The sequence below is a fragment of the Salvelinus namaycush genome, chromosome 39 (assembly GCF_016432855.1).
Source record: "Salvelinus namaycush isolate Seneca chromosome 39, SaNama_1.0, whole genome shotgun sequence".
Classification (NCBI taxonomy): domain Eukaryota; kingdom Metazoa; phylum Chordata; class Actinopteri; order Salmoniformes; family Salmonidae; genus Salvelinus; species Salvelinus namaycush.
In genome coordinates this window covers 13,922,949-13,938,353 of record NC_052345.1, presented here as the reverse complement: position 1 = coordinate 13,938,353, position 15,405 = coordinate 13,922,949, and the positions used below count along the sequence as shown (strand labels likewise).

Genomic DNA, 15,405 nt, shown 5'->3' with positions numbered 1-15,405 from the left:
TTTTTACGAATAACATTGTCATTTATGAATAATCCCTTCAACTAAAATTACTGATTGTAAATTGATTGCTTTTTGCAAGTTGCTAGTTGTTGTGTTTGGTTGGCAGTTAACAGAACACAATATAGATTTCCTGCCATCACATTCAGGCAAGATGAGTCGATCGATCGATGACTCCAAGATGAGAGCGAGCTGCTATTTGATGGAAGGGGTGGACATACATGATGATGGGGTTGCTACGAAAGGCAGCGGGATATTTGTGATAAAAACAAATCACATTGCATAAATATAATTTCCTTAATAGCTGTAACTGGCACGGAAGAATATCAGCACGATATGCAGTGAGTGGCCATGATGTTGTTGTTGAAATGTTTTTCGCTAAACCCGCTTAAAGTTCGAAGGGCCTAGGTTAGCTAACTTTAGCTGCTGGCTAACGTTATTTTGCTAATGACAGGACTGCAATACTCTTTGCTTAAATTGTTTGGTGCGTACTTTTACCAGTGCATTTGTTGCTCACTTGTACGGACATTCTCGCAAGTTTGCATGTTAGCTAGCCATATAGCACATTTTTCTCTTCTCCAACAGCATTGAAGTGAATTACTCATGGGTCAATGTAATTCCAGGAATCTATAAATATAACGTTAGCTATCTAGTTTCTAGCAGTGTTTGTAATGAGTTAACTAACATGTAAATGCAATGCAGTAAGTTACATCAGCTAAACGTCTTAATGCAGGTAAAGCCTTTTCTTTTGTCCAGGCTGCTATACTGTTTTGTATTTTCCCAGGTTATGAAGCGGGTACGCACGGAGCAGATCCAGTACACTGTAGCTCAGTACCTGAAGCGGAGGCAGTATGTGGATACTGAAAGTTCCCTGAAGGGGGCTAAACTGTCCCAGTCCGCAGAGGAGATGGCTGCCAACCTCACAGGTGAGGCTTTGAATTGGCAGCTGGCCGGTATCTAATGCAAAGATCAATGACCAAATCAAGTGAAACTAGTATCACAGATTTAATGGGTGAATGATGCCAACTATTTTTGCAGACATGATTCAGCAAATCTCACTTATTGAGAAGCTCAAGCATCATCTTTCAGTTTAGGATGAGTAGTAACAGGTGATTACTCATGGACATATACCTAATCTTATTAATTGTCTCTCTTTCTTTGAGCAGTGCAGACAGAGTCGGGGTGTGCAAACATTGTCTCTGCTGCCCCTTGCCAAGCTGACCCTCAACAGTACGAGACCCAATTTTCCAGACTACGCAATTTTCTCTCAGGTACTTGACAATTGTGTAGAGACTGATGATATGTACGCTGCTATGCAACATTATACTAGCTTACCACTTAGTATGAAGCAATGTATTGTAAATGCTATGCTAGTTATTGTGGGCATAGGATCGTGGCCTTACTCTTTGTTTATTTTCTCCGGTCCAGAGGCAGCGTTGCCATGGGGCCAGGAGGTGAGCTGCGTCCTGTACCCGCTCTTCGTTTATCTCCACCTGGACATGGTGCGCTGCAGCCTGAAGGGGGCGGTGGACGGCTTCTACAGCCGCTTCCACGGCCTCTTCCTGGGGGATGCCGAGCAGCGCTCCACCGTGGAGCAGCTTCGCCACGTCCTCACCCAGCAGGATGTTAACGCCAACCCTAAGCTCCTGGCCTTCCTCGACCACAAGTATGTGGTGAACCTGACAGAGCCGGCCTACAGTTACTTGTTACGCTATCTGCAGAGCGAAGACAACAGTACCCTCTGTAGGGCCCTCAGCACCCAAGTCCAGGTAGAGGTCACCTCCTCACCACGCACCGACTACCAGCTGTATGGGGCGACGGGTGCGGGAGCCGCCGGGGCCGCCACCACGGCCCCCAACTCTACCTCCTCGTGGACGGGAGCAGATGGCCCTGAGCGAGGGGAGGCCGCAGGGGTGGAGGTCCCCACAGGGATCCCGCAGAGCGAGGCGGCCCTGGAGGCACTGCAGGACTGCATTAAGAAGGTGCGTGAGGGGCCGCCGTCACTCACCACCGTGTGCTTCTACGCCTTCCAGCACACGGAGCAGCTGCTGAACGCGGCAGAGGTGTCGGCCGACAGCAAGCTGCTGGCCGCCGGGTTCGACAGTTCGGTCGTCAAGCTATGGAGCCTTAGGGCCAGGAAACTGAAGGCCAGGCCACACCGGGCCGACGTGTCACACATCCGCTTAGCATGCGACGTGCTGGAAGAGGAGGTGAGAGGATTTTCTTTGGTTAGGATTTTTACAGAAATAGTCAGTTTTTTAAGATAAATGGCATGGCGGTTGTTGGTATCCCTGCTGACAATTATGGGAAACTTTCACATATCTAGGCAGTACAATGGTGTTTCCTCTGAAAATGTAAAATGTCAATGGGCTTTTTCCCCCCTGTATTCAGGCAGATGAAGAGGACGGCTCGGGCAGCGAGATCAAGACCCTGCGCGGCCACAGCGGTCCGGTGTTCCGCACGGCCTTCCTGACAGACAGCTCGGGCCTGCTGTCCTGCTCGGAGGACACGTCCATTCGCTACTGGGACCTAGGCAGCTTTACCAACACGGCCCTCTACCAGGGCCACGCCTACCCCGTCTGGGACGTGGACGTCAGCCCCTGCAGCCTCTACTTTGCCAGCGGCTCCCACGACCGCACCGCCCGCCTCTGGACCTTCTCCAGGACCTACCCCCTGAGGCTCTACGCTGGCCACCTAGCAGACGTGGACTGCGTCAAGTTCCACCCCAACTCAAACTACCTAGCCACAGGCTCCACGGATAAAACTGTCCGCCTCTGGAGTACCCAGCAGGGGGCGTCAGTGCGCCTGTTCACAGGCCACCGCGGCCCTGTGTTGTCTGTAGCCTTCGCGCCCAATGGGAAGTACCTGGCGTCAGCGGGCGAGGACCAGCGGGTGAAGCTGTGGGACCTGGCCTCAGGGGCTCTGGTCAAGGACCTGAGGGGCCACACGGACAGTGTCACCAGCCTGTCGTTCAGCCCCGACAGCAGCCTGGTGGCCTCCTCTTCCATGGATAACTCAGTCAGGGTGTGGGACATCCGAAACTCCCATGGGACGACTCACGCGGACAGCTCGTCCAGCGAGCTGGTGGGGCTCTACACGGGAAACACCAGCAACGTGCTCAACGTCCAGTTCATGGCCTGTAACTTGCTCCTGGTGACTGGAACGGCGCAGGAAAAACATGGACAGTAGCCATTTTGTTTTGTCTGGCCTGTTTGTCTGTTTAGTTTTGTTTTAAAAGACTGTTGTGTCTGGAGGGTCTCATCTCAGACATGGTCACCATGGAGACATGTATGTTTTCTTCCCTAAGCCAATTACAGAGAGGTTTAATTTCAGGTCAAAAGGTCACTTGCTAAAATTGCCCACTCGAGGTTGTTTTTGACAAGATCTCTGAGTAGAAAAAGTGATGTTAATCTGAACATACTAAAAAAATGACTTGGTTTTATTTTGATGCTTATATCCACAATGCCAAAATGAGAGGTTGAAGTCAGAAGTTTACATACACCTTAGCCAAATACAGTTAGACTCTACAGTTTTTCACAATTTCTAACATTTTTAAAGTAAAAATTCCCTGTCTTAGGTCATTTAGGATCACCACTTTATTTTAAGAATGTGAAATGTCAGAATAATAGTAAATTTATTTCAGCTTTTATTTATTTCATCACATTCCCCAGTGGGTCAGAAGTTTACATAAAGTACAATCTTTGTCCCCATGTGCAGTTGCAAACCATAGTCTGTCTTTTTTGTGGCGGTTTTGGAGCAGTGGCTTCTTCCTTGCTGAGCGGCCTTTCAGGTTATGTCGATATAGGACTCGTTTTACTGTGGATATAGATACTTTTGTACCTGTTTCCTCCAGCATCTTCACAGGGTCCTTTGCTGTTGTTCTGGGATTGATTTGCACTTTTCGCAACAAAGTACGTTCATCTCTAGGAGACAGAACGCGTCTCCTTCCTGAGCGGTATGACAGCTGTATGGTTTTCTTAGGTCTTGGCTGATTTCTTTTGATTTTCCCATGATGTCAAGCAAAGAGGCACTGAGTGTGAAGGTAGGCCTTGAAATAATCCACAGGTACACCTCCAATTGACTCAAATTATGTCCATTAGCCTATTAGAAGCTTCTAAAGCCATGACATCATTTTCTGACATTTTCCAAGCTGTTTAAAGACACAGTTTTTAGTGTACGTAAACTTCTGACCCACTGGAATTATGATACAGTGAATTATAAGTGAAATAGTCTGTCTGTAAACAATTGTTGGAAAAATTACTTGTCATGCACAAAGTAGATGTCCTAACCGACTTGCCAAAACTATAGTTTGTTAACAAGAAATTTGTGAAGTGGAAAAAATAGTTTTAATGACTCCAACCTAAGTGTATATAAACTTCTGACTTCAACTGTACATGTAAGAGGGTAGATTCATTGGAAATAACTTTGATTTATGGCATTTTCACCAAGAACTACCTGATGGGTTCTACTAGTGAGACCTCATAACTTTTCAGGCTTCCCAAATATTTCCAATAAATTCACATCCAAGTAGAATTTCCATGTAGAATGTTAGCTTGGCATGGTTCCGGATGAGGATTGCATTTTGGGTCTAGTGCCTTGAGGGTCAACACCTGTTTTATTCGGTCACGCACAAAAATCACATTGATCTAAAAAATGGGTCTCTGGCTATTCGATTACTTGAGTTGTTTAAAAATCAGCATCTCCCCAGAATTTGTCCTCATACAGTTGTTAAACGTCATCACCGCTAACTGAGAATGTTGGTATGCTATGAAATGCTGAACTGCGACCAATATGAGAGTAATCACAGGGAAAGAATGACAACTGTACTTTGTTTCTTACTATTCTGCTAGTGGCATTATTTGTAATATGCTGAGAAGTGTAAACATATTTTTGTAATCTCTGACTGGCTGTACCTGGGTTTTATATTTCAAGAGAGATGGCACCCTGTTGCATGTTTGTGGGTGAAAATGAATTGATAAAGTTACGAGAAAGATCTGGACTTGAGTGTTTTATATTGCTTCATATCTATAATGGTAAAGATAAAACAAATGGATAGTCTAGTTAGTTGACAGACATTTTCTGTTTATATCAGCCTTTTATTTGTAATTGACAGTTTATTTTTAAATGGCCTATTAATAACCATTTCTCCACAAATTGATCCTGATGTTTAAGATCTAAAACTTGATCTTGTGCTGTTCCATTTCAAATATGCATAACATGTTAGCAGTGATGACAAATCTGTCACTACCTAAAACCTGACATTCTAGAACACATTCTATAGTGAACTCCTATATCAGAGAGTGAGGAGTAACAGCTATGTTGGGCAGGGAAAGTGGGTGAGGTAAGGTGCGTTGCCGTGGGAATGGACAAACCAGTTTATGTCAGGAGGGTGTGTACCTATCTACCCACCTGCTTGACAGGCTTGTCACGCCGTCCAAACCACATACACATCAAAGAAACAGGATTTGCAAAACACCCAACGCACCTCTCTCTCCCAGTCTCTGTCACTGCTCACAAACAAGGGACATCTCTCCCCCACACACACACACACACTGTCCTTCTCCATCTCTCCCTAGTTTCCCCTTTAGTCTGAGCCCTCAAGATGCCCGCCAAGTCGATCAGCACCCAAGCGGATGGGAAGACGTTTGAGCAGCTGAGGCAGGAGTGTCTACAGAAGAAGAAACTGTTTGAGGACCCAGACTTCCCTGCCTGCGACTCATCCCTCTACTACAGCCAGAGCGTGCCCATCAACTTTGAATGGAAGAGACCTGGGGTATGTAAGCTACAGTACAAATGGTCTACTCCGAGGGAGCTAATGTGACTGAAAGAATACAGTAATTACAGTGGTAATTAGTGTAATTAGAACATTTGCAGTTGATCGTTGAGAGTGAATGGCCTGGATGGGGTCTCTGTTTAGGTAGATTGTGCTCATTTGTTCTGAAGGCAAGACACTTTGCAATGTTAAAGTATAGAAGACTATAATCCTTATATTTACCTTATTCACATTATAGGGGCGGCAGGTAGCCTAGTGGTTAGAGCGTTGGACTAGTAACCGAAAGGTTGCAAGATCGAATCCACGAGCTGACAAGGTAACAATCTGTCGTGCTGCCCCTGAACAAGGCAGTTAACCCACTGTTCCTAGGCTGTCATTTAAATAAGAATTTGTTCTTAGCTGACTTGCCTAGTTAAATAAAGGTAAAATATCAAGACCAACCTCAAGACCAAGCCAGTTCTGTATGAGTACGAGCTTTTATCCAAACATCCCTTTAAAACCAGTTCTGCAAGAGAGGAATGTGTTAGCCGATACTTTTATCTGGCTAATATCTAATTCCCTTTCTGTAGTGTTTGTCTTGAAACTTTGAACTTTAAAATGTCCTATGTACACAAATGAAGCTGGAGATACTGTACGTGCCTGTCTCACGTGTAGGGCACAGTCTTCTGGAATGTAGCCTTGAAGCATGCATTGAATGTTTTCTCTCTGTTGACGTTGCTGGGAGTGGTGGTTGACAGGTTATGTGCTCAGAGAGGTTAGCTAATCTTAAGAGTTTAAGAAAACCATCTCTCCCTGTAACATTAGTGACTAAAATGGGAAAGATCCAACTAAGATCCTATTTGTGATCCTGAAGCATTTCTCTCTTGGTTGATCCTTGTGAATGAATACCTGTACCGTCTCTCTGTGTTTCTGCGTCCCTGGGGACTTTGACTGATTTAAGACGCCAGGAATGTGAACACACCTTCCCGAAGCGGCAGAGTCACTCCAAACCCCATCTCCGTTTTAAACCTGTTTCTCCACTGTCACTAAGCGTCTTACACCTGCTCCTATTCTTTTACAGGATCTTTGTGAGAATCCCGAATTCATAGTTGGTGGGGCTGATAGGACAGACATATGTCAAGGAGCACTAGGTTTGTATACATAGTACTTCTTATATGATACGAATCGTATATCATACATCCATATCCAAACACTAGAAATAACAATGCGATATTTGTCTGGGGACCACAAGACCACAGATTGCGGGCCTGATGTGGCCCCCGGGCCTTGAGTTTAAGACTTAGACTCTATAGCATTATATACGACACCTAAGACGGGAGGTTATGTCCATGGCTTTCAGTGTGTAGGTCCTGACTCATCACGTGTTTTTCACCCAGGGGACTGCTGGCTCCTGGCGGCCATTGCCTCTCTGACCCTCCATAAGGAGACCATGGCCAGAGTGGTGCCCAACGACCAGGGCTTTGACCGCAGCTACGCTGGCATCTTCCATTTCCAGGTAGACTCGCCCACTACACAGCTATCAACTGCCCATCACATTTATTGACAGAACATTGCGTTTTATCTATATGACAATATTACATTATTCACAGAATGTTTGAGTCTTAAATGTTAATTGTTACATAGTACTTACTCTATTGACATCAGTGATTACACAATTCTTTAGTTGAAGGAAGTCATCCGTAAGTATAGTCTGACATGTCTCTCTCCTCCAGTTCTGGCAGCACAACAGATGGCTGGACGTGGTGGTGGATGACCGACTGCCTGCTGTGAGGAATCGCCTGGTGCTGCTCCACTCTGCCTCCAACAACGAGTTTTGGAGTGCACTGCTGGAGAAGGCCTATGCCAAGTATGTGTAACTTGTAAACTTTGAAAAGTACAGGTATAACATTTATGCAAACTAAAATAGGTGTTTTGTACAACTATTGTCACTTATCGTCACGTTTTGCTTGATAGCGTGTAGTTAATGTAAAACATGAGTATTGGATGATTGTAACCAATTTTTCACCAAATGCATGCAGACACTAGCTGCAAAGCTTGGGTTAATTTTCAAATGTCTGCTATTTGACGCCCGTTGTATCCCTAGTTAACCCATTTCATTCCTTGTCCTGTCAGGTTGAACGGGAGCTATGAGTCCCTGAAGGGAGGCTCTACCCTAGAGGCCATGGAGGACTTCACCGGCGGCGTTGGGGAGACGTACGAGACCAAAAGCGCTCCAACCGACCTCTTCAACATCATGAAGAAGGCCTACGACAGAGGCTCAATGATGGGCTGCTCTATCGACGTAAGGGCCTCCTAAACCAGTTTCAGTGGAAGGCCATTATACATGGGGTCCTTAGACACCAGGTCCTGTATTTCGAAAGCGTCTCAGAATAGGAGTGCTGGTCAGATATAGGATCAGTTTTTGTCTTTTAGATCACAATGAATAAGATAATATAGACAGGATGGACCTGATCCTAGATCTGCACTCCTACTACTATGAGACACTTTGTGAATACGGGTCCAGGTCTGAGAGACAGTCCTGGTCTTTGGTGACTGATACAGATTGTGATTTTTCCTCTCTCCAGATCACCAGCTCTGCTGAGTCAGAGGCCCAGACCGCTTCAGGACTGGTGAAGGGACACGCCTACTCCATCACAGGCCTTGAGGAGGTTAACTACAGAGGGAAAAAGGTCAAGCTGATCAGGATCAGGAACCCTTGGGGACAGGTGGAATGGAACGGTGCCTGGAGTGACGAGTGAGTGCAGTTAATTTCCATCAGGCGTTGCTGAGATGAGTAGGAATAAAAACTAGCATACACTACGCATTATGGGAGAGTGGTTATTCTGTCATCTGTTTTCTCTCTTACAGGTCTAGGGAGTGGAATGTGATCGACAGTTCTGAGAAGAAACGCATTCTTCAGAACTCCATGGATGATGGTGAATTCTGGTTAGTAACAACAGCGATTGTAATAGTTTTAGTTTTACGTCTGGAACTACATCCCGCATGTTCAACAGCAATAGGCTTTCCAGTGGCCCTGAACAGTTACCGGACAAGGTCTGGGTCCAATCCTGTATACAGTGAAGACTTTTCTGAATCAAAATGGTTGCTGGTTTCAGGATGGAGTTTGAGGACTTCAAGGCCAACTACGACAAGGTAGAGATCTGCAACCTGACGCCGGACTCTCTGACGGACGACACTAAGCGGAAGTGGGAGGTGAACATGTTCGAGGGCAACTGGATCCGTGGCTCCACCGCAGGCGGCTGCAGAAACTTCATAGGTGAGAGGACAAGGTTGCAGACAGAAATGTAATGAATAGACTTGGCTTGATTCCCTATTGTACATGATTAACATATATATTCTACACAGTACATTTCTATCTGAACGTCTGAGCCTCGTAATGTGACAGTCAGCTTGGTTCATACAAAGTTTGATGACTCAGATAAAAGGAATGCCAATTGTATCTTTGATGAATCCACTGTGCCAGAAGTGACCAACCTTGATTCTGGAATGCCAGAGAGTGTATATAGGCTTTTGTTCCAGCCCAGCCAGCAATAATACAACCATTTAAACCTGTTTTCCCCCAGATACATTTTGGACCAACCCTCAGTTCAAGCTGACCCTGCTGCATGCTGACGATAATAATGATAAGTGCAGCGTGGTCATCGCTCTGATGCAGAAGAACCGCCGTGCGCTCAGGAAAGAGGGACTGGACCTGCAAACCATCGGCTTTGCTCTTTACGAGGTTAGAGACACTACATGCAAGAAACCATATGCACAAACAATAGGAATACATTGGTTTTCAATTTCCTAGTACATGCTACCTATAGTAACAGTTATTTTGTTAAATCAAAGTTACTCATTCATTATTTGAAGGGTCTTTAAAAACATGTCCCTCCCTCTCTCTTCTCCCTCAGGCCCCTGCAGATGAGGACCACCTGGGGAAAGACTTCTTCCGTTACAATGGGTCCAAGGCTCGCAGTAAGACCTACATCAACGTGAGGGAGATCTCCGAGCGCTTCACCTTGCCCCCGGGCAACTACCTGCTGGTGCCCACCACCTTCCAGCCCCACGACGAGGCCGACTTCATCATACGCATCTTCTCTGAGAAGGCAGCCGGAACCATGTATGATATTTACGTTTGGGAGTATTGTCTGTGAATCAGTATTAGTTTCAAGCAGATAGTTGGTTAAGAGAAAGGTTGAATGAAAGCACTTGATGGCTGTAGCCAAACTACACTAAGATTTATTTGACTTTTAATATTGCATGTAGCCTAAATTGTCGTTCAGTGTAAGATTTGCTGGACAAGTTCATGTTTGTGATTTGAAAAAGCTAATCACGGGATGTTGTCATCAACAGGGAGATGGGTAACACAGTAGATGCTGATTTGCCAGATGTAAGTACTCTGCTGTTGAATATCACAAAACTGCAATGCTGAGACGCTCTTTACTTCCTGTTGATGATGTATTGTGATGTATCTCTCAGCCTCCAATGCCCAGTCTACCAGAGGAGGAGACGGATGAGGAGAAGGGACTGAGGAGAATGTTTGAAAAGATTGCTGGTTCGGTAAGAAAATACAAATATTCTAAGAAATGAGGAGAGCTGTTTCTGCTACACTGGCAATGTCCCTGATTCAGATACTATGAGCATGTCGAAGGAAAACAGTAATGTTGTACCCCCTGGCCATAAGACTGTTAAATGGCTAACAACTACTGCTCTCCCTCTTATAATATCCCACTCCCACAGACGATCCACACACTCTACCGACTCTGACACACACACCTTCACTGTCACTCTTTCTCACACGCACACACACTCGCATACAGCCTCACTCACACACTCATAATTGATGCCACACACTTACACCCCCTCACTCCTACGCTGCTGCTAAAATTATTGTTGATTCGATTTATTACTACCATTTACGCTGCGGTTAATTGATTATTGATTTCCATTAGTATCTATCTATTTCTGCTACTGGTCACTGTTACTCCTGTTTACATGTATATATTACCATTAGTACTGTATATTACCATAAGTATTTATATATTCTTGCTACCAGTCACTTTTCAGCCCTGTTTACATGTATATCCTACAACCAGTCACTTTTTATGTATAAACCCGACCACTCCAGTACCCCTGCACATTGAATAAGGTACTGGCACTGACCTGAAAGAGGTCTCGATGTAAAAATTTCACTGTACTGTTTTACACCTGTTGTGTCCTGTGGCGAATAAACTTTGAAACGTGTGCGCCCCCTATTGGTCATAGCCAGAATATCATATTTTGTCTATTGTGTCTTCTGCTTAGGACCAGGCCATCTCTGCCAAGGAGCTTCAGCAGGTGTTGAATGGAGTACTTAGCAGGAGTAAGCAGCCCTCCTCTTAAAAGTCACATCCATTGTGTGTTATTACAACTCAGACGTTAGCATAAAGAGCAATTCAACGAATGTCATTTGAATACACATCCACACGCACATAGGTTGACTCTTGACTCTTTTTAAAGCTAAATTACTTGCACACTCTGGGTCTGTGGGGTTATACCTTCATGGATTACAGGTTCTATAATATTGTCATGATTATTTTAGGAATTTGTTTTGATGTTCCTCTCTTTTCCTTCAGGGAGAGAAATCAAGTTTGACGGTCTGAGTCTCAACACCTGCCACAGCATCATCAACCTGATGGATGTATCCTTCACCTGTCCTAAACGCCTATAATGAGGCTTTGGAAAATGCTTTACTTTGATCAATATTGGATTCATGCTTTTACAATATACACTATATATACAAAAGTATGTGGACACTCCTTCAAATTAGGGGATTTAGCTATTTCAGCCACACTGTTGCGGACAGGTGTATAAAATAAAGCACACAGCCATACAATCTCCATAGACAAACATTGGAAGTAGAATGGCCTTACTGAAGAGCTCAGTGACTTTCAACATGGCACAGTCATAGGATGCCACCTTTCCAACAAGTCAGTTCGTCAAATTTCTGCCCTGCTAGAGCTGCCCCGGTCAACTGTAAGTGCTGTTATTGTGAAGTGGAAACGTCTAGGAGCAACAACGGCTCAGCCGGGAAGTGGTAGGCCACACAAGCTCACAGAATGGGACCCGCCGAGTGCTGAAGCGTGTAAAAATTGTCTGTCCTCGGTTGCAACACTCACTACCGAGTTCCAAACTGCCTCTGGAAGCAACGTCAGCACAATAACTGTTCGTCTGGAGTTTCATGAAATGAATTTCCATGGCCGAGCAGCCGAACACAAGCCAAAGATCACCATGCGCAATGCCTGCGCAATGCCAAGCTTCGGTTGAAGTGATGTAAGCTCACCACCATTGGACTCTGGAGCAGTGGAAACGTGTTTTCTAGAGTGATGAATCACGCTTCACCATCTGGCAGTCTGATGGCTCAATCTGGGTTTGGCAGATGCCAGAACACTACCTCACGTAATGCATAGTGCCAACTGTAAAGTTTGGTGGAAGAGGAATAATGGTCTGGGGCTGTTTTTCATGGTTCGGGCTAGGCCTCTTAGTTCCAGTGAAGGCAAATCTTAACACTACAACCTACAATGACATTTTAGACAATTCTGTGTCTACAACTTTGTGGCAACAGTTTGGGGAAGGACCTTTCCTGTTTCAGCACGACAATGCCCCTGTGCACAAAGCGAGGTCCATACAGAAATGTTTTGTCAATCGTGTGGAAGAACTTGACTGGTCTGCACAGAACCCTGACCTCAACCCCATCGAACACCTTTGGGATGAATTGGAACGCCGACTGCGAACCAGGACTAATCGGCCAACATCAGTGCCCGACCTCATTAATGCTCTTGTAGATGAATGGAAGCAAGTTCCCGCAGTAATGTTCCAACATCTAGTGGAAAGCCTTCCCAGAAGAGTGGAGGCTGTTATAGCAGCAAATTGGGGACCAACTCAATATTAATGCCCATGATTTTGGAATGAGATGTTTGACGAGCATGTGTCCACATACTTTTGGTCATGTAGGTTATTTGCCTTGACAGATCAATCCAGGTTGACAATTCAGGGCAGCTTGAGTTTCAGGAGTTCAAGGTCTTCTGGGAAAAGATGAAGAAATGGATTGTAAGTACAGCATGACTACATGTTGCTGTCTGTTACAATATCATATATATTGTTATACAATAGCCTATGACGTCAATTTAATATTGAACATGTGTGTGGAGTGGAGGTGATAACGATGTCTATGGTGTTGGTTGCAGATGCTCTTCATTTCTTATGACACGGACCGGTCAGGGAAGATGTCCTCCTATGAGCTCCGCATAGCTCTGAAAGCAGCAGGTGAGAGACTACAGCGTGGTACATAGGGTTAGAACAGAATGACTGCATAGAAGGTCATATCTCAATGGTAGAATGCTAGTGTTGAATCCTGTCTTTTGATCTTGGTCTCTTTCTCTGTGAGTACTCCCACACTTTCTCAAGAAGACATTTCAGGGGGCCAGAAAGACAAAAGTGTGACTTTAGGTGTGAATCAGAGCCTAACTAGTAACATTCTGTCTCCACCATCCAAGGCATGCATCTGAACACCAAGCTCCTCCAGCTGCTTGGCTTGAGGTTCGCTGATGAGAACTACGACATCGACTTTGATGACTACCTCACCTGCATCGTCCGCCTGGAAAATATGTTCAGTGAGTACCAAGGGACTGTACCACCTTATGGGATGTATCTGCTCAAATAACTTGTATTTTCATGGAACAAGTAAACACTCAGATGTTTAGTGCTTTGGAGTTGTTGGACATACCCAATGTTATATTGGTTGTTGACAAAAAATATATATTTGTCCTCCCCCAGGGGTTTTCCAAGCATTGGACAACAGCAAGACAGGCCAGGTCAAAATGAACATACTGCAGGTATAATAAACATTGTATAATATGAACATTACAGTGGAAACATATTATACAACATGTAAAGTCCATCTGGTGTGATGTGCCCACCAAGACATGATTTGCTTTTGATTATGAAATAACTTTTGTCTTTTCAGTTCCTCCTCCTTTCCATGAACGTCTGAAGAGGATCCAGCAGAAGAACAAAGTAAAATAACGGGCTTGGGGTGCAATATGTGTTGCTTGCAAATACACTAATATCGAGTCGTTTCTGCTGGGAACGAGGTTAGCGAATACACTAGTTATAATCCATGCATAAAACATATGCTATATAGTTATAGCTATGTTTTAATAGTGTATGCCTTTGTCTCTCTTGAATTCACTCAATAGAGACATTTTGTTTTAAAACGAAACCAACATACTTGTGCCACAGTTTGGAACTTATGCCTCTTGTATTTGACAATCAGGAGAATTTGTGTTAAATTCTGTTTACAGAGTTGCTCCAATAATAAATAATGCACTGATCAAGTTTTAAAAGTTTCATCATGTTGACACCGTTTCAGTTGATTTCTCAGTTTGGGATTTAACAAAATAAAAATTCTATCATGAAAATGTAATATCTGCTGTCTGTGTCTGAGCTTTAGATTTGTCCGTAAATATTCAAATGTAGAATACTTTCTCAGCATGCTAAGAAGAAATTAAACAAATTGCCCTACATAAATAAGCAAATATTTTGGTGGATCTCCAATGAGTCGATATTGATTTTGGGCTCTGACATGACACGCTGCAAGATTCTTCACTTGGTGTTGAGGATTGTAGATACCACGCTGTCTCGAGAAAACAATTATGTTATTTAATGTAGCTACAAGGAGCTGTGGCTCAAAGCAACATGAAATATTTTCAGTCAGACATTCACGCTTGCCAGAGTTGAGATATCTAGCCAACATTTAGAATTTAATAGCATTGCTTGTGAACTTCAACAATGTGGCTTTGATTAAAGGTAAGTACAAACGTATACTAGAGAAGGAGCGATGACTACTGTTAGAGTCTACACGTTATGGGGATGCGAAATAAAGTCATCTCACTGGCTTCTTCTCTGGCGAGCTCTCATTGGCTATTGCTCATCTCACGTTACAAAAGCTTTGTAGATTTCGTGCCAATAAAATAAAACAGACTATCACAACTGGCAGTGATTGGGAGCCCCATAGGGCGGCGCACAATTGGCCCAGCGACGTCCGGGTTTGGCCGGTGTAGGCCGTCATTGTAAATAGTAATTTGTTCTTATCTGATTTACCTTCTTAAATAAAGGTTACACAAAATATCGGGACGTCTTGAGTTGAATGACGCTGCGAACGATTCCTGTTCATTATCGATTAGTTTGGTCGTCTGGGTTATACCAACTGAAGGGGAACACATGTATTAGGGGAATGGGGATACCTAGTCAATGTACAACTGAATGCATTCCACTGAAATGTGTCTTCCGAAATTAACCCAACCCTTCTGAATCAGAGAGGTGCGGCGGGTTGCCTTAATCAACATCCACGTCATCGGCGCCCGGGGAACTGCCTTGCTCAGGTGTTGCTTTATTATTCAGGAAAGTGTCAAGACCTGACCCTCAGAACCTACTTGTTAACAAAATTAACAACGTTTCCTTTAAAATTATTCATAAATATTATCCTGACAACCACTATATGGAGAAGTTTAAGAAAAACAAAATGTTACCTTTTGTAATGACCACCCGGAAACGTGTTGCATCTTTTTTGGCATTGTATTCATGTAAGGAAACTGTGGCAAGACATCAGTAGA

At 44.3% G+C, this 15,405-nt stretch overlaps 2 protein-coding genes across 2 annotated transcripts; both read left to right on the top strand.

Annotated features, from left to right (window-relative positions):
* Positions 1–179: 179 nt before the first annotated feature.
* Positions 180–3,565, top strand: LOC120032773 (TAF5-like RNA polymerase II p300/CBP-associated factor-associated factor 65 kDa subunit 5L). Its single transcript, XM_038978954.1, has 5 exons — positions 180–338; positions 782–923; positions 1,164–1,268; positions 1,426–2,207; positions 2,389–3,565. The coding sequence occupies exons 2-5, from the start codon at positions 785–787 to the stop codon at positions 3,184–3,186; spliced, it is 1,824 nt and encodes a 607-aa protein (XP_038834882.1). The 5' UTR covers positions 180–338; positions 782–784; the 3' UTR covers positions 3,187–3,565.
* A 2,034-nt stretch (positions 3,566–5,599) lies between these two features.
* Positions 5,600–14,114, top strand: LOC120032775 (calpain-9-like). Its single transcript, XM_038978958.1, has 19 exons — positions 5,600–5,770; positions 6,831–6,900; positions 7,147–7,265; positions 7,483–7,616; positions 7,883–8,051; positions 8,335–8,504; positions 8,618–8,695; positions 8,866–9,026; positions 9,334–9,491; positions 9,664–9,872; positions 10,106–10,142; positions 10,232–10,312; positions 11,057–11,114; positions 11,368–11,432; positions 12,773–12,841; positions 12,979–13,057; positions 13,288–13,404; positions 13,568–13,626; positions 13,758–14,114. Exons 1-19 carry the CDS (start codon positions 5,600–5,602, stop codon positions 13,782–13,784), a joined length of 2,031 nt encoding a protein of 676 aa, XP_038834886.1. The 3' UTR covers positions 13,785–14,114.
* Positions 14,115–15,405: the final 1,291 nt, after the last annotated feature.

Bases quoted from the DNA above. Each gene is read 5' to 3' on its own strand.
- LOC120032773 (XM_038978954.1), top strand. From the start codon at position 785: ATGAAGCGGGTACGCACGGAGCAGATCCAGTACACTGTAGCTCAGTAC. The intron at 924-1,163 runs GTGAGGCTTTGA...TTCTTTGAGCAG, and splicing joins GATGGCTGCCAACCTCACAG to TGCAGACAGAGTCGGGGTGT. The intron at 1,269-1,425 runs GTACTTGACAAT...TCTCCGGTCCAG, and splicing joins ACTACGCAATTTTCTCTCAG to AGGCAGCGTTGCCATGGGGC.
- LOC120032775 (XM_038978958.1), top strand. From the start codon at position 5,600: ATGCCCGCCAAGTCGATCAGCACCCAAGCGGATGGGAAGACGTTTGAG. The intron at 8,052-8,334 runs GTAAGGGCCTCC...TCCTCTCTCCAG, and splicing joins TGATGGGCTGCTCTATCGAC to ATCACCAGCTCTGCTGAGTC. The intron at 13,058-13,287 runs GTGAGAGACTAC...CCACCATCCAAG, and splicing joins CATAGCTCTGAAAGCAGCAG to GCATGCATCTGAACACCAAG.